The following is a 19,227-nucleotide window of genomic DNA, read 5'->3' as shown; positions in this document are numbered from 1 at the left end:
ATAGTGATGGGAGCAGCGTGAGGGGTGAAAGGTGAGTGCGAGGGGGCGGAGCTTTCACCCCTCACGCTGCTCCCATCACTTGGCGGCCATCGCATACGGCCGCTGGGTGCTGATGCCGCCGGCCAGCGCTGCTTTAATGCTATGTTTTTTTTTTCATTTAATAGCCGATCCGGCTTGCCATATTAAATTTAAAAAAAAAGTATTAAAGTAGCGCCGGCCGGCGGCATCAGCACCCAGCGGCCGTTTAGATTAGATTTCGGGCGGCCCTGAGTATTGTGTACAGTACTGGAGACCGTATCTCCAGAAGGATATAGATATGTTGGAGAAAGTTCAGAGAAAGGCACCTAAAATGGTTTATGGATTACAGGATAAACCTTACCACGATAGGTTAAAGGATCTTAACCTATATAGCCTGTGTGACAGGGAGGATATGATAGAAACATTTAAATACTTAAAGGGAATACTACCACAACAAGAGGTCAAGTCATAAGCGAGAGGGGCAAAGGTTTAATGGTAATATCAAGAAATATTACTTTACGGAAAGGGTGGTAGACACATGGAATAGCCTTCTAGCAGAAGGGGTAGATGTTAATACAGTAAAGACATTTAAGCAAGCATGGGATAGGCATAAGGCCAAGCTACATATAGAATAAGGGCAGGTACTAAGGAAAGTACTCAGAGGTCGGGCAGACTGGATGGGTCTAATGGTTATCTGTCACTTTCTATGTATCTGAGGTAAAACTATTTTTTTTTACACTTAACGATAATTTGTTTATATATATATAAATTCAATGCTCTAATCGTCATTGATCTAGTATGTTTCCCATGAAACAAATTTAAATCAGAAAAGCATCCATGTTATTATTAATAGTTTTTTTTTAAATTAATATGTTTATTTTAACAGGTGCACAGATCATTTGATATGGATATAGATAAGATGCTACATTTAATTTCATTCAACTCAAAAAAGAAATCATCCATGCTTATAGGTACGGTAGATTCAATTTGGTTTAAGGCTGTGGGTTGGAAATAGACGATACAACACATTTTACATGTTTTAACTTCAGTTCTGAGCTTGTATATCCTTTGTATTATTTTTGAATATTTGAAAATATATCCCATTTCTGATAGCACTACTTCAGTGTGCTGATTCTGTATAAATGTTTTATGTTCTCCTCACGTTATTGCTAAGTGTAAAGAGGAGCCAACTTGGCACATGTTACAGTGGAAGCTCACTTGGCTGTGCCTCTTTAATACATAGTAATGTCACTGAGTTACATGCTCCCCTAACTGGAAAACACACAGTTAAATACTGAATCCAACATTTCATGACTACTCTTGGTTTTATATTTATCATCATGAACTTTTCTTTAATAAGATTCTTCATTTAAAGTACAAATTAACAGTAATTTAATTCTCTCTTCAGTTAGCCGTATTCAGCTATTAAAAATCCTGTTGAAGCAAAAATTTACCTCAGCTCTGCTGAAGATTAAACATTCAGAAAGCAGCAATTGGTCACGGACTGAAAGGGAATCTGCTCTTTATCCCCTGAATGTAAAGAGCATTCTTTACCTACTTGCTGCTTTACAGAATCTACTGATACAGGTACATTATAAATATTCCATGTTTACTCTTTTGCTGCTTCCCAGAACAATTCGGATACTTGGTGGGAATTCTACCATCATTGCAACAAGGCATTGCCCCCCATCCCCAGAGATTTAAGCAATATTGCTTAAACATAACCCAGATTCCAATTTTTCAGACTAAAAGTCAGAACAGTCCAAATTGTATTAAAGTAATGTATTGAATTATTTTGGATTGCCAGACAGATCTGAATAATGAGCCACCTTGTGGACTTCTAGGTAGCAGGAGCCTGTACTGTAGCACAATGCCAATGGGAGTGGCATAATCAGGATTATATATCAACACAGTTAACCCCTTCAGGGCAATTGATGTGGAAGGCACGTCACGGAAAAACACCACGTTGGTGACAATTGACGTGCCTGACACATTAGGATGAAGAACGCGATCTACGACATTCAACAACACCGAGATCTGGAGTAGGGGCCCCGTGTGTCCCCTCTCCAGGGCGTCAACTTCCGCCATATATAATACAGCCATGGATGCCTGATTTAAGAGAGTTATCCAGACCCTCCTGAGGACTCTGGGCTCCCTTTGCAGGCTGAATAGAAGTACTGCATTCAACCAAATGGAGCCCAGCTTACTAATGACAATGTGATTAGTAAAATAAAGAAGAAAAAAAAAAGGAAAATAGTTGCCCTATAACGCATACTAATTTTTGCACACGTGATCCAGATAGCTTGCTGTCGACTCTCTACAGAGTCAGAACATCTCTGTTAAGCAAGGATTCAGTAGTGCTTTGTAGTGTTTAAGGGCACACTAAACTTTTTGATGGCATAGACTATATTTGTGCGTTAACTCCTGTACCAGGTTTACTTGTTTCTGTCTTTATTTTTAACACATTGTTTAGATTGCCAATATACGCTACAACACATTTTACATGTTTTAACTTAAGTTACGCTTGTATATCCTTGTAGAATAGAGGAATACAGTGATTCCATTCGCTTATGTTTTTGGGTTGTTTTTTTTTTTTTAACAGAAAGACTTTTTACTTGTCCGCGCAGCCATAAATTGTATCGAAACTCTGTTAGATTTTCTGCATGCCAGAGATCTCAATCTTGGTGAGTCCCTCTTTTTATATTTAAACCATTTTGATTTATCGTTGTATATGCTGTCTAATGTTGATGTAAAATTCATAGAAGGGTCAGCTTAGATCACACAGATAAATAATCTTTCACTAAAGCCAGCATAAGTGTGGTGGATCTTATGCGCAAGATGGAAATGCCTTACTTCCTTAAGCATAGATAAGCTGTGTGCTGTGGGAAACTACAATATTTTATGTATATATCGGCAGGATAAAATCAACATGGACCACATCCAAAAAACACAAATATTCTTATCTGGTCAGGAGCCAGCATTGTCAGCTTTATTGATAGTTCTCATGCTGTCTCCATATTGTCTCCATATTCCAGAGTCCTGCCTGCAAATTAAGCCAATTGGTTGATGATGTTCTACTCAGGGCTTTTACTATATTTGATTATTAACACATTTTGACTTCCTAGCCTGGATATATAAAATCATTTTCTTTTGTCCGCTATTCTTTTTTTAACTTATAATATATAAATAATGTTTTTAGTTTTATACTATAAAAGTTTTTTTTTTTTGTTTTAGCTCATCATGTGGCATCACAGCCGTGGAACCGATTTGTGCTTCTTACTTCACTTGAATTAGAAACTGGTTTCCTGCAGCCTGGAATTCTTCGCTTTATGACGCTTGTGAGTAAGGATCTACCATTATGTGGCACCGCTGTATTCACCTAGTTTGAAGGAATAAGTGTACACTTAGAGTTACCAGAAATTTATTTTGAGGACTGTGCCGATTCCAAACATTTTTTAATATTTTGAACTTCAAAATTCATAATAGCCTTAATGCATATAGTCTTAAAAATCTGAGGAATCTCTGTCATGTGAAGTATAATGTGGTCTGTTGCATTAAGTCACACATCTACTGAGTTCTGAAAAACTGATTTTGAGATTTTATTTTGCCCGAGCATTACTTTGTGACTGTAGTATGGTGTGGGGTATACAAATACCCCTTAAAGGCAGTTAATATTGGTTTCTTCGGTAGCAAAATATAGCCATTGGACTGATTTAAACATATAAATAATAATTCAAATAATTAAAAAGCTTGCTAATGATTAATAATCAAACGAGTCCTTTCACTGTGCAAATAAGGAAATAATGAGTGGTGTATCGCAATGTGCTTTGGTGCTCCTCCTAATAAAGGACAGGGCTGACACTTAAACAATTGTAAATATCCTAGAAGAATTGCAAAATGTTTTTATTATTTTTTTAGTTTCTGAAATATGAGAGCGCTAATATTATTACAGCATCTGAGATAAAAAAAATTATTGAAGAGGCATCAAAACTTACATTATCAGAACTTACGGCTACTGCTATTGTGGATTTAAAGATCTTTTTGCAGCAGGTTAGTTGCTAAAATATTTCATGTGCAGTTTTGTAAGAGGTATAATTTTTCTGTCCTGATTCATGTTTGTCTTAATATCACATATACAATCTTACAATAACTTCCATTTGCATGGTTCTCCTATGGCTGCTTTTAGAAGGTTACTTTATACTCAGACGAGAGACATGCAAGAGATAAAATGAGGGAAATTATCTGTGAAAATGGTTTGTCTGCATGTTTTCTGATGGTATCAGTAATGTTTGTACAGGTAATCTCAAAAAATAAATAAAAATAATAATATTGTTAATCTCCAGTTATTTTGTAGACTGGTTTATATGTCAGAAAGAGCTGTCATGCTAGACACACAATGACTTCAGCATAGATGCCTTGGGTAGCTGTATATATTGCTCCATTATAAAACTGCCTTTTTCTTTTTTTTGTTATGTCTTTCTTCAACCATATACATATATATATGTATCTATATGAATTTATTTTTCTTCAGTACAAGTAGGGCTTTTTTTGAACCTATATTCATTTATGTGATACATTTTTTATATAAATAACATTTTTGTTTAATTTTTTTATTTACATTTTATAAATAACATTTTTAAAAAGTGTGAAAAAAAACAACAACACACAACACATTCTTCTCATGGTTTAACCCCTTAAGGACAATAGGGGTTATTACTCGTAGTATATTGTGGGACAATGGCTATTTTAACATTTTTCGGTGTTCCTGTTTAGCTGTGATTTTCTTCTTTCTCATTTCGTGCTCCCACACATATTATATATTGTTTTTTTTCAGGACAAACAGGGCTTTCTTTAGATACCATTAATTTTATCATATCATCTAATTTACTATAAAAAAAATGATAAAATATGGGGATTTTTTGTTAAAAAATTACTTTTTCTCACTTTTTAAACAAAAAACTTTTACTCATCTGCAAAAACGAATGAAAAAACCTGCTAAATAGATTCTACTATTTGTCCTGAGTTTAGAAATACCCAATGTTTTTATGTTTTTTTGCTTTTTTCTGCACGTTATGGGGCAATAAGTACAGGAAGCGTTTTGCTATTTCAAAACCTTTTTTTTCCAAATCTGGTAATTCTTCCCCCCATGTGCCATTTCGGGTATCTTTGAAGCCGGCCAATGCAATTTACCCCATCAAGTCATATATTTTTAAAAACTAGACACCCCAAGGTATTTCACATGCTGGTAATTTAACCCTTTCCATGCACTAATTTTACCACCAGCCTTTGTGAAACTTTATGGTAGTACATTTTTTTGTATTTTTTTCACACACGTTGTACTTCGGGTATAAATTTATCGCTCCTGGTATATGTCCGTGTCAAACAACACCCCAATATGTGTTCAGTGACATCTCCTGAGCGCAGTGATACCCCACATGCATGGGTTTGTTGGGTTATTTGGGAGGTAAAAGGCCGCCTTTGTGAGGTGTGTATTTTTTGGCCATCTGATCCTACTGCCCCCATGTCCCATATTTGGGACACCTTTGAACCCGGCCAATTCAATTTATCCCATCCACTCATGCATTTTTTAATACGAGACACCCTATGGGCATTTGTAATGCCAATATTTAAACTCTTTCCATGCTGGAATTTTTGTAAAGATAAAGAATTTTAGGACTTGCTTATTAATTTTTTTTTTTGTGACAGTGGGGATTTTTATATGTTACCATATTATTTTAATTTTTTTTAAACATTTGTTAAAATTTTTTTTAAATTTTTTTTTAATTTTTTTTTTTTTTTTTTTTTTACTAATCACTCATTAGTGAGCTGGGCTCCATTGACCTTGCATGGTTGGATGCAGTACCTGCATTCAACCTGCAGGAGGAGCTCGAGAGTTCACAAGAGGGTCTGGATAGACCCTCTATGAACTCATATCCATTGTTGATGCCATCCTGTGAATGACGGCAACGTCATTTACAGGATGGCACTTGTGGTTGCTCTTCGGAGCAATCACAAGGTGATCGGGGTAGGGGGTAGTGTTGCTGACGTGCCTCGATATCGAGGCATGTCAGTAACACCGTTTATGCTTAGGAAGCGATTCAGATCGCTTCCTAAGCTGTTTTAGCCGGGCGCCGCCGCGATCTTTCATGATCGGTGCGGCGGCGGCCATTTTTCTTCACTTGGGAGGCTTCCGTGGATGCTGCAAAGCCGCCGATCGCGGCGAAAACGCCGCGATCGCGGCAATGCAGCTATTTAACGGCAGCCCGTACATGTTCGGGCATTGTCGTTATCTCGTTGCACGGCAACCCCGTACATGTACGTGGATTGTCGTTAAGGGGTTAATGGGTACACATCTGGAACCAATGGGGGAAAAATACCCAAAGTATATTCATTAACTTGTCCGGATTTGGAGCCCACCCTAAATGCCTAGGATTTTAATCTATTTTGGCTGTTACAGGTTACACATCGATTTCTTCAAACTCCATTTTGTTTTAAAATTTTGCAATAGTGATAATAGATCTCAAAATCACCCCATATATTATATGTTGTTGAAAATTAGACAACGTAGATATTTTCACTACGACCATTTTGACACTTTCCCATCCATAGCAGAATTAAATTCAAAATACTCGCTCTATCCTACAAAGCTCTCACTAACGCCACTCCCCTCTTCCTATCCTCCCTCATTAGCAAATATACTCCAGCCCGTTCTCTAAGATCCAACACTGACCCGCTCCTTGCATCTTCACTTATCACCTCCTCCCATGCCCGCCCACAGGACTTCTCTCGCACAGCACCAACCCTCTGGAACTCTCTTCCCCGTGCTGTCCGACTCTCACCAACTCTACCCTCCTTCAAATGCTCCCTAACAACCTTCCTCTTCAGGGAAGCCTACCACTGACATAAACATCAAAACTTCCCTCTCATCCACTTACAACCCTTATCCCGCCCTACATTAACATCATTCACTACCACGCAGTCCTCACCTCCTGTTTCTCACCCCTTATCCACCTAGATTATAAATTTCTGCGAGAACAGGGCCCTTCATTCCTCTTGTATCTGTATGTTAATTGCTGTATTGTACGTGTCGTTATCTGCAACATTTTTTTCTTTGTACAGCACAGAGGAATCTGTAGGCACTTTATAAATAAAGTATAATAATAATAATGTTATATAGTTCATAAAGTTGAAAAATGACCTAAGTCCATCAAGTTCAACCCTTCTACCTAACCTTCCTATTCTTGATCCAAAAGAAGGCAAAAAAAAAAACCCTAATTAAGCTACTTCTTATTCTGCCATCAGGGGAAAAAAAATTCCTTCTTGACTCCAAGAGGCAATTGTATTTCTCCTTGGAGCAAGAAGCTCTAAAGTATTAATGTTATTCTATTTATATCCCTGTATGTCATGCCTTTCTAAGAAAATATTGAGGCCCCTTTTGAAGGTGTCTAATGTATTGGATAACACCACCTCCCTTAGAAGTGAATTCCATACCTTTATTTTCCTCACTGTAAAGAATCCCTTCCTTTGTCGTCTATGAAACCTGCGCTCTTCCAGTCTCAGAGGGTGACCTCTTGTTCTTTGTATATTTCTGTTAATGAACAGGTCACTGAAGAGCTCTTTATATTGGCCTTGCATATATTTATATAATGTTATCATATCCCCTCTGAGACGCCGTTTTTCTAGCGTATATAATTTTTTTTTTTTAGTCTCTCTTCATAACTAGTATCTCCCAATCCCCTTATTAATTTCGTAGCCCTCCTTTGCACTTTTTCTAATTCCATAATGTCCTTTTTAAGGACCGGTGCCCAGAATTGTACCTCATATTCAAGATGAGGTCTTACCAATGACCTGTAAAGAGGCAAGATAATATCCTCCTCCCTTGAATCAATACCTCTTTTTATGCATGCCAAAACCATATTGGCCCTCGCAGCTGCTTGCTGGCATTGCGCACTGTTGTCAAGTCTGTTGTCAACCGTTATTCCTAAATCCTTCTCATTGGTAGTTTCCCCCAGGGATATTCCATTTAAAGAATAGGTTGCATTTTTATTATTTTTACCATAATGCATAAGTTTGCATTTCTCTATATTGAACCTCATCTGCCACTTGCACGCCCAGTCCCCAACTCTTTCTAAATCTTCCTGCAAAGAAGAAACATCAAGATTAGTCTGAATTACCCGACCTAATTTTGTGTCATCAGCAAAAACTGTGACATGGCTCTCAATGCAGCTTGGGAGATCATTTATAAATAAATTAAAAAGAAGAGGACCGAGGACAGACCCCTGAGGCACTCCACTTAATACCTGTGTACAGGCTGAGAAACATCCATTCACAACAACCCTCTGCATTCTATCTTTTAGCCAATTTCTTATCCACATACAGACATTTGCCCCTAAGCCTATTTCTGTTAATTTATAGAGTAGCCTTTTATGCGGAACCGTATCAAATGCCTTAGCAAAGTCCAGATAAATCACATCTACAGCCACCCCCAGCTCTATATTTTTTACTAACTTCTTCATAGAATGCTAATAGGTTGGTTTGACAAGACCGGTCTTTCACAAATCCATGTTGACTTCTACTAATTGGATTATGGATCAAGATATGATCTTGAATATATACCTTTAGCAACCCTTCAAATAATTTCCCCACTACCGATGTTAAGCTTACTGGCCTGTAATTGCCCGGTTAAAATTTTGATCCCTTTTTAAATATGGGCACAACATCTGCCTTGCGCCAATCTAATGGAACTATGCCCGAGCTGAAAGAATCCCTAAAGATTAGTAATAATGGTTGGGCCAGAATTAGGCTTAGCTCCTTCAGTACCCTAGGGTGTATACCATCCGGTCCAGGGGCCTTGTCTACCTTAACAGTATTTAATTGCTTGAGCACTTTTTCTTGTGTCAGCCAATCCCATGTTTGCTGCAACGGTTCCTTAAAATTAGCCAGCAGGGGCTCCATCATTGGTTCTTCCTTGGTATAAACAGAAGAAAAAAAAGCATTTAAGATGTCGGCTTTCTCTCTGTCCTCACTAACCAAATTTCCAGTTTCAGATAATAACGTACCAACATTCTCTACCTTTAACTTTTTCCCATTTACATACTTTAAAAAATTCTTGGGATTGGTTTTACTTTCCTTGGCAATAAGTTTCTCATTTTCTAGTTTAGCCATTTTAATCTCCTTTTTGCAGGCTTTGTTGGCATCTTTGTATGCCATAAATGATACTACCGATCCCTCGCTTTTATAATGCTTAAATGCCAATTGGTTATTACTTATTTCCTGTTTTACTTTCCAGGTAAGCCACATTGGTTTTGATTTGTTTCTTTTGTATTTGTTTCCCATATGTATATATTGGGTTGTGTAACTTTGCAATGTGTGTTTAAAGGTATTCCATTTGTCCTCTGTGTTTAACCCAGAGAACAATCCATCCCAGTCTATACATTCCATAGTTGACCTTAGCCTGTCAAAGTTTGCCCTTCTGAAATTAAGTGTTTTGGTAGAGCAGTTACCCATTTGCTTTTTGGAATTAATCTCAAATGAAACCATGTTATGGTCACTATTTCCCAAGTGTTCTCTTACTTTAATGTTTGAGATAATTAATTAGTTAATTGTTAGTTATTACCAGATCTAGACAGGCATCCATTCTGGTTGGGGTCTCTACTAATTGCGACATAAATTGGTCATTAAGCAGGTTCAGAAACTTGCTGCCCTTAGTGGAACAAGTTCCACTATTACAATCTATATCTGGGTAATTAAAATCTCCCATGATTAAAACTTAATTCCTATTTGCAGCCTTTTCAATTTGAAATAGCAGCTGATCTTCCGCCTCATTACTAATGTTGAGTGCAGGGGAGGGCTGGCAGCCTAAGGCCTGGGGGGCAAGTCAAGTCAAGTGGCCCATTGTGCCACCGAATCAGCCCATCTTTTCCTGATTTTCTAACGCATATTGATTATAAAAATACAAATATGATTCAAATGTGGTTTAACATAAGTAAATTTAATAGCAACAAAGGATAGTAAAAAAACCGCAAAACCTAATGTCCCCCTGATGCTCAGCCAGGTAAATGTCCCCCTGATACTGGCTGAGAATTATGGGACGTATAGTACACAGCAGCAGGGAAAGTGTTTTTAAGGCTAATATGAGTACCCTACCAGGATCAAGTGGGCCCATACACTCTCAAATATTAATTCCCTGGAAGAGCTGATTGGGGACAGAGCTGACACATGGGAGCTGAATGTGGACAGTAATGACATGGGGGGCTGAATGGGGACAGTAATGACATGGGGGGCTGAATGGGGACAGAGGTGACACTGGAGAGCTGAATGGGGACAGTAATGACATGGAGGGCTGAATGGGGACAGGTGACACTGGAGAGCTGAATGGGGACAGTAATGACATGGGGGGCTGAATGGGGACAGAGGTGACACTGGAGAGCTGAATGGGGACAGTAATGACATGGGGGCTGAAAGGGGACAGGTGACACTGGGAGGGGCTGATTGGGGACAGAGGTGACACTGGGGAGCTGAATGGGGACAGCAATGACATGGGGGGCTGAATGGGTACAGCGGTGACACTGGAGAGCTGAATGGGGACAGTAATGACATGGGGGGCTGAATGGGGACAGAGGTGACAGTGGGGAGCTGAATGGGGATAGTAATGACACTGGGAGGGGCTGATTGTGGACAGAGGTGACACCGGGAGGGTATGATTGGGGACACAGGTAACACTGGGGAGCTTAATGTGGACAGCAATGACATGGGGGTGCTGAATGCAGACAAATGTGACACTGGGAGGGGCTGATTGGGGACAGAGGTGATATTAGAGAGCTGAATAGGGACAGCAATGACATGGAGAGGCTGAAAGGGGACAGAGGTGACACTGGGAGGGGCTGATTGGGGACAGAGGTGACACTGGAGAGCTGAATGGGGACAGTAATGACATGGGGTGCTGATTGGGGACAGAGGTGACACTGGTTGGGGCTGATGGGGACAGCAATGACATGGGGAACTGAAAGGGGTCAGAGGTGACACTAGGAGGGGCTGATTGGGCACGGAGGTGACACTACCGTTTTTTTAATGAATACAATAAAATAATATATAATTTGTACAAATATAGATTGGTTCAATAACCTTGTACATCTCCCACTTCTTCTTGTAGACCTCCGTTCCCTGGTAGCTGCAGACTGCCGTTTTCTACGTCGTGTCACTGACATCCGGTGCTCCAGCAGTCTGAGTGCGAGGGGGCGGAGCATTCACCCCTGACGCTTCTCCCATCACTATGCGGCAAATCTAATCTAAACGGCCGATGCGTGCTGCGTGCGGCTTGCCATATTAAATAAAATAAAAATATTAAAGTAGCGCCGGCCGGCGGCATCAGCAGCACGCATCGGCCGTTTAGATTAGATTGGCTGCATAGTGACGGGAGCAGCGCGAGGAGTGAAAGCTCCGTGCGGGGGGGCGGAGCTTTCAACCCTCACGCTGGCATTGCTCCCATCACTAGGCGGCCGTCGCACGCGGCCGCTGGGTGCTGATGCTGCTGGCCGGCGCTGCTTTAATACCTTTTTTTAAATTTAATATGACAAGCCGGATCTGTTTCCCATAGTAAGTAAAAAAAAAACTATTATAGTAGCGCCGGCCACCGGCATCAGCACCCAGCGGCCGTTTAGATTAGATTTCGCCCCTGGTTGAGTGGCTTGTAGCATACACCCACAAGTAGTGTGTGACCCTTTCTACTATCTAGGTTAATCTCCACCCACAGCATCTCCACATTACTACTGTCATCATGCACATCTTCCTTAATACTGGGCTTAAGTTTAGGGTTTGCATGTAAGTTTACTCACCAGTCATGCGTATCATCCCACCACGTCAGACATTACCCAGACACTACCCATTAGGGCTGAAACAACTAATCGATAAAATCGACAACGATTTTCATTATCTATTATTCGAATCGATTTTTATCGATTATAAAAAGAGGTTTTTTCAGAGCAAATGCTCTGAAAAACTCCTCTCCTTGTATAATCCGACCTCAAACAGAGATCGGATTATAACACTAGAATCCAGATCCCCCGCAATGCTGTAGGAGACCTGGATTCCCCTCACTGTCAGCAGGTGAGTGTCCATGCGATGCGCACAGACAACTTCAGCCTCTCCCCTCCACTTCTGCTCCTACGATGCAGTGGCAGCATCACATGATGTAGAAGCCCCAGCGGAAGTGAAGGTGAGTAACGGAGGCTGTCTGTGCACATCGTGCAGACCCCCACCGGCTGACAGAGAATCGAGGTCTCCTGCAGAGGATCATCCTCTCTGTCAGCCGGTGGGGGTCTGCACGATGCGCACAGACAGCCCCTGTCACTGCCCTTCAAGTGAAGGCTTGAAGCTGAGGCTTCTATGAAGCTGCAGTGAAAGTGCCTGTCGGCAACGGAGGTTCACAAAACATTAGGGAGTCGGGAGGCTCTGGCTCCTCCCCCTCCCATACACCACTCTACTCGGCTCCCTGGTGTCATGTGAACCTCCGTTGCTGACAGGAGGCAGAGTGTGTATGGGAGGGGGAGGAGGCAGAGTGGTGTATGGGAGGGGGGAGGAGGCAGAGTGGTGTATGGGAGGGGGAGGAGGCAAAGTGGTGTATGGGAGGGGCCAGAGTGGTGTATGGGAGGGGGAGGAGGCAGAGTGGAGTATGGGAGGGGGGAGGCAGAGTGGTGTATGGGAGGGGGGAGGAGGCAGAGTGGTGTATGGGAGGGGGGAGGAGGCAGAGTGGTGTATGGGAGGGGGAGGAGGCAGAGTGGTGTATGGGAGGGGGAAGGAGGCAGAGTGGTGTATGGGAGGGGGGAGGCAGAGTGGTGTATGGGAGGGGGGAGGAGGCAGAGTGGTATATGGGAGGGGGGAGGAGGCAGAGTGGTATATGGGAGGGGGGAGGAGGCAGAGTGGTGTATGGGTGAGTTATAGTGTGTATGGGGGGTATAATGAATTTCAGGGTAGCAGAGTGGTGTATGGGGGTGTAATGAATTTCAGGGAGGCAGAATGGCATATCTGGGGGAGTTAGAGTGGTGTATAGGGGGAGTATAATGAATTTCAGAGTGGCATATCTGGGGGAGGCAGAGTGGTGAATCAGGGAGTATAATGAATTTCATTTATGGGGGGCGGAGTGGCATATCAGGGTGCATAGTGGCATATAGGGAGGTATAAGGCATAAATGGGGGCGAGTGGCATATTGGACGTTATAAGGCATATCAGGGGGCACAGTGGCATATCAGGGGGCACAGTGGAATCTCTGGCATATAGGAGGTATAAGGCATATATGGGGGCAGAGTGGCAAGCTGAGGGTCAGATGTGCATAACTGGGGGTAGTTTGGTAAATACAAGAAAATATAAACAAGGCTTTTTTCTCATAGTTTTTATTAAATATGAAAAATAGTTAACATATGAATTAATATTTACTAATAACTTTGTATTAAAACCTAGTTTGAGAAACACTGTGTTTGGGTTCTTGTCGCTTTTGTTATTATGTCAGTAAAATAAGAAGGTGAATAGAGAGAGAGAGAGAGAGAGGCCATTGCGATAAAGAGATGAAAGTGTAAATTGTATGTTTTTTATTACATTGTTTTAAAATTAAAACATTTCGGCCAACTAATCGATTATTAAAATAATCGTTAGTTGCAGCCCTACTACCCATTTCTGTTGTAACAGTTGACAAATAATTCTTGACAGCAGGTTTTGTACTATGCAACACCATATTGTCTGTGCTAACCCCACCAGTGCGCTCACCCCCTTTTCCCATAGCTAGACCCTCTTCCCAGTCTACTCTAGCTAGCACTTAATTTCTATCTTTATCCTCCCCCCAGAACCTAGTTTAAAAGATCCTCAATTCCCCTAGCCATTTTCTCCCCTAGCACTGCAGCCCCCTCCTCATTGAGGTGCAGTACATCCCTGGACTGTGTGTGTGAAAAAAAAACACAAATACCACCACAAATTGACAAAGGCAGGTAAAATAAGTACACGAAAGGGTTAAAATACCAGCATTTGAAATACCTTGAGGTGTCTAGTTTCCAAAAATATATGGTTTGGTGGGGTAAATTGCATTGGCCAGCATCAAAGATGCAGAATGACCAGATTTGGGGGAAAAATGGTTTTGAAATACCAAAACGCTACTTGTACTTATTGGCCAATAACTTGCAAAAAAAAAACATAAAACCATTGAGTTATTTCTGAACTCAGCAAAAAACTACAGCGCTTAATTTATTGTGAAAGAAATATTTTTTGAGAGAAAAAAAGAAAAGAAATCCTACACCAATTAATGATAATTATATGTGAATAATATAAAAGAAATAATATCAATTATGATTACCAGCCATATATGGAGGAGGGGATATTGGGATTTTGTATAAAGAATAATTAGTAACCAATATAGAGCAAAGCAGCTAGTCTTCACAATAAAGGACTCACCAAGAAATAGGGAAAACCTATAAAAACAAAAATAAACTCAAAAGACAGCGCTAAGATCAGTATAAAAACAAAAATTTTAATAAATACATATACATACATATATAGCACAATAAAGACGGAAATAAATACAAAAATACCAATAAATGGTATATAATAAAATATCATAAAGTAAAATACTTAAAAGACAGTATATATAATCCAAATATATGTATCAAATAAATAAAAAATAAACAAGATAATTCCTTCAACCCCAACAAGGGATAATATATAGAAGGGAAATACTCACCACTGAGAGAGTATTGTGCCTGGCCAGGCGAGCGCCAAAAAAAAAAAACACAGGACGCTTTTCGGAATACCTTCTTCAGCTGTGTGGAGGCACAGGACAAATAGCAGAATATATTTAGCAGGCTTTTTTATTAGCGTTTTTAGACAAGTAAAAGATTTTTCAAATAAATGTTTCATCATATTATTTTTTTTATAGGAAAGTAGATAATATGATCAAAAAATAATACCCGAAGAACGCTCTCCTGAAAAAAAAAAATGTATAACTTGTGAGGGTTCACTAAATGGGAGAGGAGAAAATTACAGCTAAACATGAGCAACAAGGCTAAACAGCCTCAGTCACAAAGGGTACAAAAAATAAAAAACGGGTTAAATAATGGTGCAAAACGGCTAACTTATTTTATTTTGTCAGCGGTCCTCTAGGGACATCTTGTCGTGATGGACCTGCATATAATTATTTTGTATGTTATTTTTTGCTGTGTAGAGATGAAAATAACCAAATGTAATGATAATGGGAGCAGGTCTGTCGCAGTTCAACCATAGCTTACAATATGCAAAATATAGTGATTATAGAGCTCATTGGATGCTGCATTGTTTTGTTTGTATGTAACAAAAGATAGTACCGTATTTGTCCGATTATAAGACTATGTTTTTTCCAGAGCAAATGCTCTGGAAAAATCCCTCTCGTCTTATAATCAGGGTCGTCTTATAACCAGACCTCAAATAGGTCTGACTATGAGACTAAGATCCAGATCCCCCGCAGCGATGCAGGGGACCTGGATCCTCCTGTGTTATGCCCCCCCCAACTTACCGGTTCTTCTGAGTCCCCGGTGCTTAGTCCGGGCGGCGTGTAGAGCTCTACTCAGATGCAGGGGACCTGGATCCTTCTGTGTTATGCCCCCCCCCCCAACTTACCGGTGCTTCTGAGTCCCCGCTGCTTAGTCCGGGCAGCGTATAGAGCTCTACGTGATTCACGTAGACAACTTCCGCTCAAGCGCGTAGAGCGCTACACGCTGCCCTGACTAAGCACTGGCGACTCAGAAGCACCGGTAAGTTTGGAGGACGGAGGGAGTGTTAAATGGGGGGCATAAGGCATTTCTGGAGGCAGAGTGCTCTGTGAAATGCCTTTTAACCCTCTATACGCCACTCTGCCTCCTGAAATGCCTTATACCCCCCTAAATGCCAGAGTGGCATACAGGGGTATAAGGCAATTCTGGAGGCAGAGTGGCACATTGGGGGGTCAAAAGGCATATCATGGGGCACAGTGGCATTTAGAGGGTATAAGGCATTTCTGGGTCAGAGTGGCAAGCCTGGGGGCAGATGTGCATAACTGGGGGCAGGTTGAAAAAAAGGAAATAAAAACAAAATATTTTTCTCAATCATAGCTTTTATTAACAAACAATTGTTCACATAGTTTAGATGAATTAACATTTACTGGTAAAACTTTTTTCCTATAGGGTCGTCTTATATTCAGGCTTTTTCTTTTTTTTCATAAATTAATATTCAGATTTTGGGGGGTCGTCTTATAATCGAGCAAATACAGTAATACATAGAGATTATCAGTTTGTATCATAAATGCAATTTTGTATAATTATAAATTAACATATTTTATATATAATTTCCCCAGTATGTGTACTGTGTTCTCTCAACGCCTTGGTAAAGCTGGTAATCGCGGTAACATTAGATGTTCTATAGTTACAGAACACAAAGTATTTCAATGAAGTAGATATGAGAGAGTCTGTCCAGGAACTTCTCAAAAAAATGGGTTGTATTCAGAAGCCTACAGCCACAGACATACTGTATCCTTTTCATTTATTTCTATCTGCATTCCCGACAGGAAAAAACATAAGGTAGAAATACCAATATAAAGTCATTCTATGTAAAGAACACGTTAACCTATGACTTGCTACCTTTAACATCTTATTTTAATGTTTGTCATGAAAATTGTTAAATGAAGGTGACCCAATGAACCAGAAGTATTACAAATCTCAAGGTGTTCTAATTGCTGTTTATACCTTTTGGGAAACTGTATAATGGACATACCGTAATTAACTGAGAATTGTCCCTGCCATATTCTCTTGATGCTTTCATTTCTTAAAGTAACTATACTGTACAATGTTAAAGACAATGTGTAATAATTAACATTAATTAATACTGACACACCATTTGCACATGATTAGCCTATGCCACTTGCACTTTACTCTGGCTTTCAATGAAGTGCTTTAAAAAAGATCTGTGCTGCATTACCACTGTTTTCCTTTCTACAAACTCTTTAGATATGTGGATGGAATAATCGTGTCTGTGTCCCATGTGGCAGAGTAAAGAAAAAAAAAAAAGAAATATAAAACTGTTTAGTTTAAATGAAGATGACGTTTAGACTTTATTTTTAAGAATCACATATGTTCACAATACCACAGACTGTGAAAGCTAATAACAATAGTAACCGATTAAATATTTTTTTAAAAAATATTGCAGTTTTATTTTTGTAAATAGTTTGAGTGTTTGAATAATATAATGTTACCCTGCAGTTGCATATTAGCTTCTTGTATGTTTCCTGGTCCCTGGCATCAGCCCAGTGTATGTGACAAACATCATATTGCCTGTAGTAAATGAAAGATCAGCTCAGTGTAGTGTTTTAAGCAGCGAAAGTCACGCAAAATATCACATAACTTACAACAAGGGCAGCCTCCAGGTGTTTAGATGAAATGAGTTCAGCGCTGGTGCAAGGATTTTTGTCACCCTAGGCAAAACCTAATTTTGCCGCCCCTCATTTATACCGACTGTGACGGAAACCTGCATCACTGGGGCCGCTGGAGAGGCCTGACAACCAGCCTCCTCCCTACTGACTATGGGCCCTGACTTTGTAAAGACTTCTGTGGCTACCCCCAGCAGTATATCATCCCATCACTTGCTGAGGGGATAATCTCTGGCAGACAGCCAGAATCTGCAAGCAGTGAGTGACCAACAATGTTTCAGTTTAATATCGGACCCCCCCACCCCATGGTGCATTAATGTGTTGTATAAATCAGTCCCCCCCCCCCCGTTCCTCCACTACATTTACCCCCGGCCATCCCTGGAACTGATTTGGGCCACTAATAGTGGAGGTTGGGACCCTATTGTATTGTAATCCCGTTACTGCCCCTGTTGTCTCTAGGAGGCAGATTAAGGGGGTGGTTTGTATCCCAATATCTTGTTTTTATGTTAATGTGTGTTTTGCTGGATATATCCAGCCCTGTGTGTCTAAAATAAATCAGTCTTTGTTTTGGTTTTACCCTACACTGAGTCTTGGCTAGTGACTGGGGAAAGTGTGTTGTCCAACGCTAAGGGAGCACAAGTCAGCGGAGGTAGTCGGTCGGACTAGCCAGTTCCGTGACATTGGTGGCAAGCGGCAGGATTGCTTCTTAGTCCGAGGGACACTTCCTTTCTACCGGGATTAACCGACAGGATGGCAGACTTTGGTCGCCTTGACGAGGACATGTATGTGACATCAGAATTCCAGGGGCTGCTGGGGGACATCCTCTCCTGCTACACCACTGCTCTGCCTACAGAACAATACCACTGCTCTGCCTACAGAACAATACCAGACTCTGAGGCAACTGGTTCGAAGGTCACTATGGCAGAGAGCCCTCCAACGGCAGTTATATTTTTCGGGAGAGGCAGAGGTTAAGCGGGTGAGTACTGCTCTTGGAGGGGCAGACTGAGCGAAGCCTTAATCTCACTGCTTCATGTTGGTGAGCGTAGCGTCCCCGCTAAACCAGGGGTGGACCCAGAGCCTGACCTTGGGAGGGGCACTCACACTAACTACCCAGACACCCATACCAACGGAAAAGACACATGTTCACAAACTGAAATGCCAAGACACACATGCTCTCACACAAACAGGTGCTCTCACACCAAAATACTCACACACAAACATACCGGTTAAAGACATATCTTCACACACTGACATAAACCCACACACATACTAAAATACCCAGACACACATACACGCACAAACATACACACACACGTACTCAGACTTGCGCACACGCACAAACATGCACACGCATGCCCAGACTTGCGCACACACTAACATGCTCATGTTCTAACATACTAACATACCCTAGCAGACACATATGCATACCCAGGCAGACACACATGCATAACCAGGCAAACACACATGCATAACCAGGCAGACACTAACCAACACAGACACTAAAATACCCAGGCAGCCACACACCAAGATACCCAGACACACACACACGCATTCATGCAGCTCACGTACCACACAAACTCTCAACTGGTCTCTGATGCAGTTGCCACGCTACCCCCATGCGGTCCGTGGTGGTGGGGAATGATTCGCCAGTCAGCTGAGCACTGGCCGTTATATGAACAGACCCCGGCCTCCTGCCCGTCCACAGAAGAGGAGGCTCTACCTATAGGTAGAGCTAGCACTGAGGAAGTTTATTTGCAAAATGAAGTAGAACTGGGTTTTTTTTATACAGCAATGTA

At 40.9% G+C, this 19,227-nt stretch overlaps 1 protein-coding gene across 1 annotated transcript in view; it reads left to right on the top strand.

The window, feature by feature from the left end:
- MEI1 (meiotic double-stranded break formation protein 1) overlaps nucleotides 1–4,361 on the top strand; it is a 34,587-nt gene extending 30,226 nt beyond the window's left edge. The window contains exons 23-27 of the mRNA XM_053470279.1: nucleotides 905–989; nucleotides 1,427–1,605; nucleotides 2,621–2,702; nucleotides 3,253–3,356; nucleotides 3,937–4,361. Of these exons, the coding sequence (XP_053326254.1) occupies nucleotides 905–989; nucleotides 1,427–1,605; nucleotides 2,621–2,702; nucleotides 3,253–3,356; nucleotides 3,937–4,080 (594 nt within the window). The 3' untranslated portion in view covers nucleotides 4,081–4,361. The remainder of the gene's footprint in view (nucleotides 1–904; nucleotides 990–1,426; nucleotides 1,606–2,620; nucleotides 2,703–3,252; nucleotides 3,357–3,936) is intronic.
- Nucleotides 4,362–19,227: the final 14,866 nt, after the last annotated feature.

This window comes from Spea bombifrons, chromosome 6, assembly GCF_027358695.1.
Source record: "Spea bombifrons isolate aSpeBom1 chromosome 6, aSpeBom1.2.pri, whole genome shotgun sequence".
Classification (NCBI taxonomy): domain Eukaryota; kingdom Metazoa; phylum Chordata; class Amphibia; order Anura; family Pelobatidae; genus Spea; species Spea bombifrons.
The sequence above is the reverse complement of the archived record's forward strand: the minus strand, read 5'-3'. Positions and strand labels throughout refer to the sequence as shown.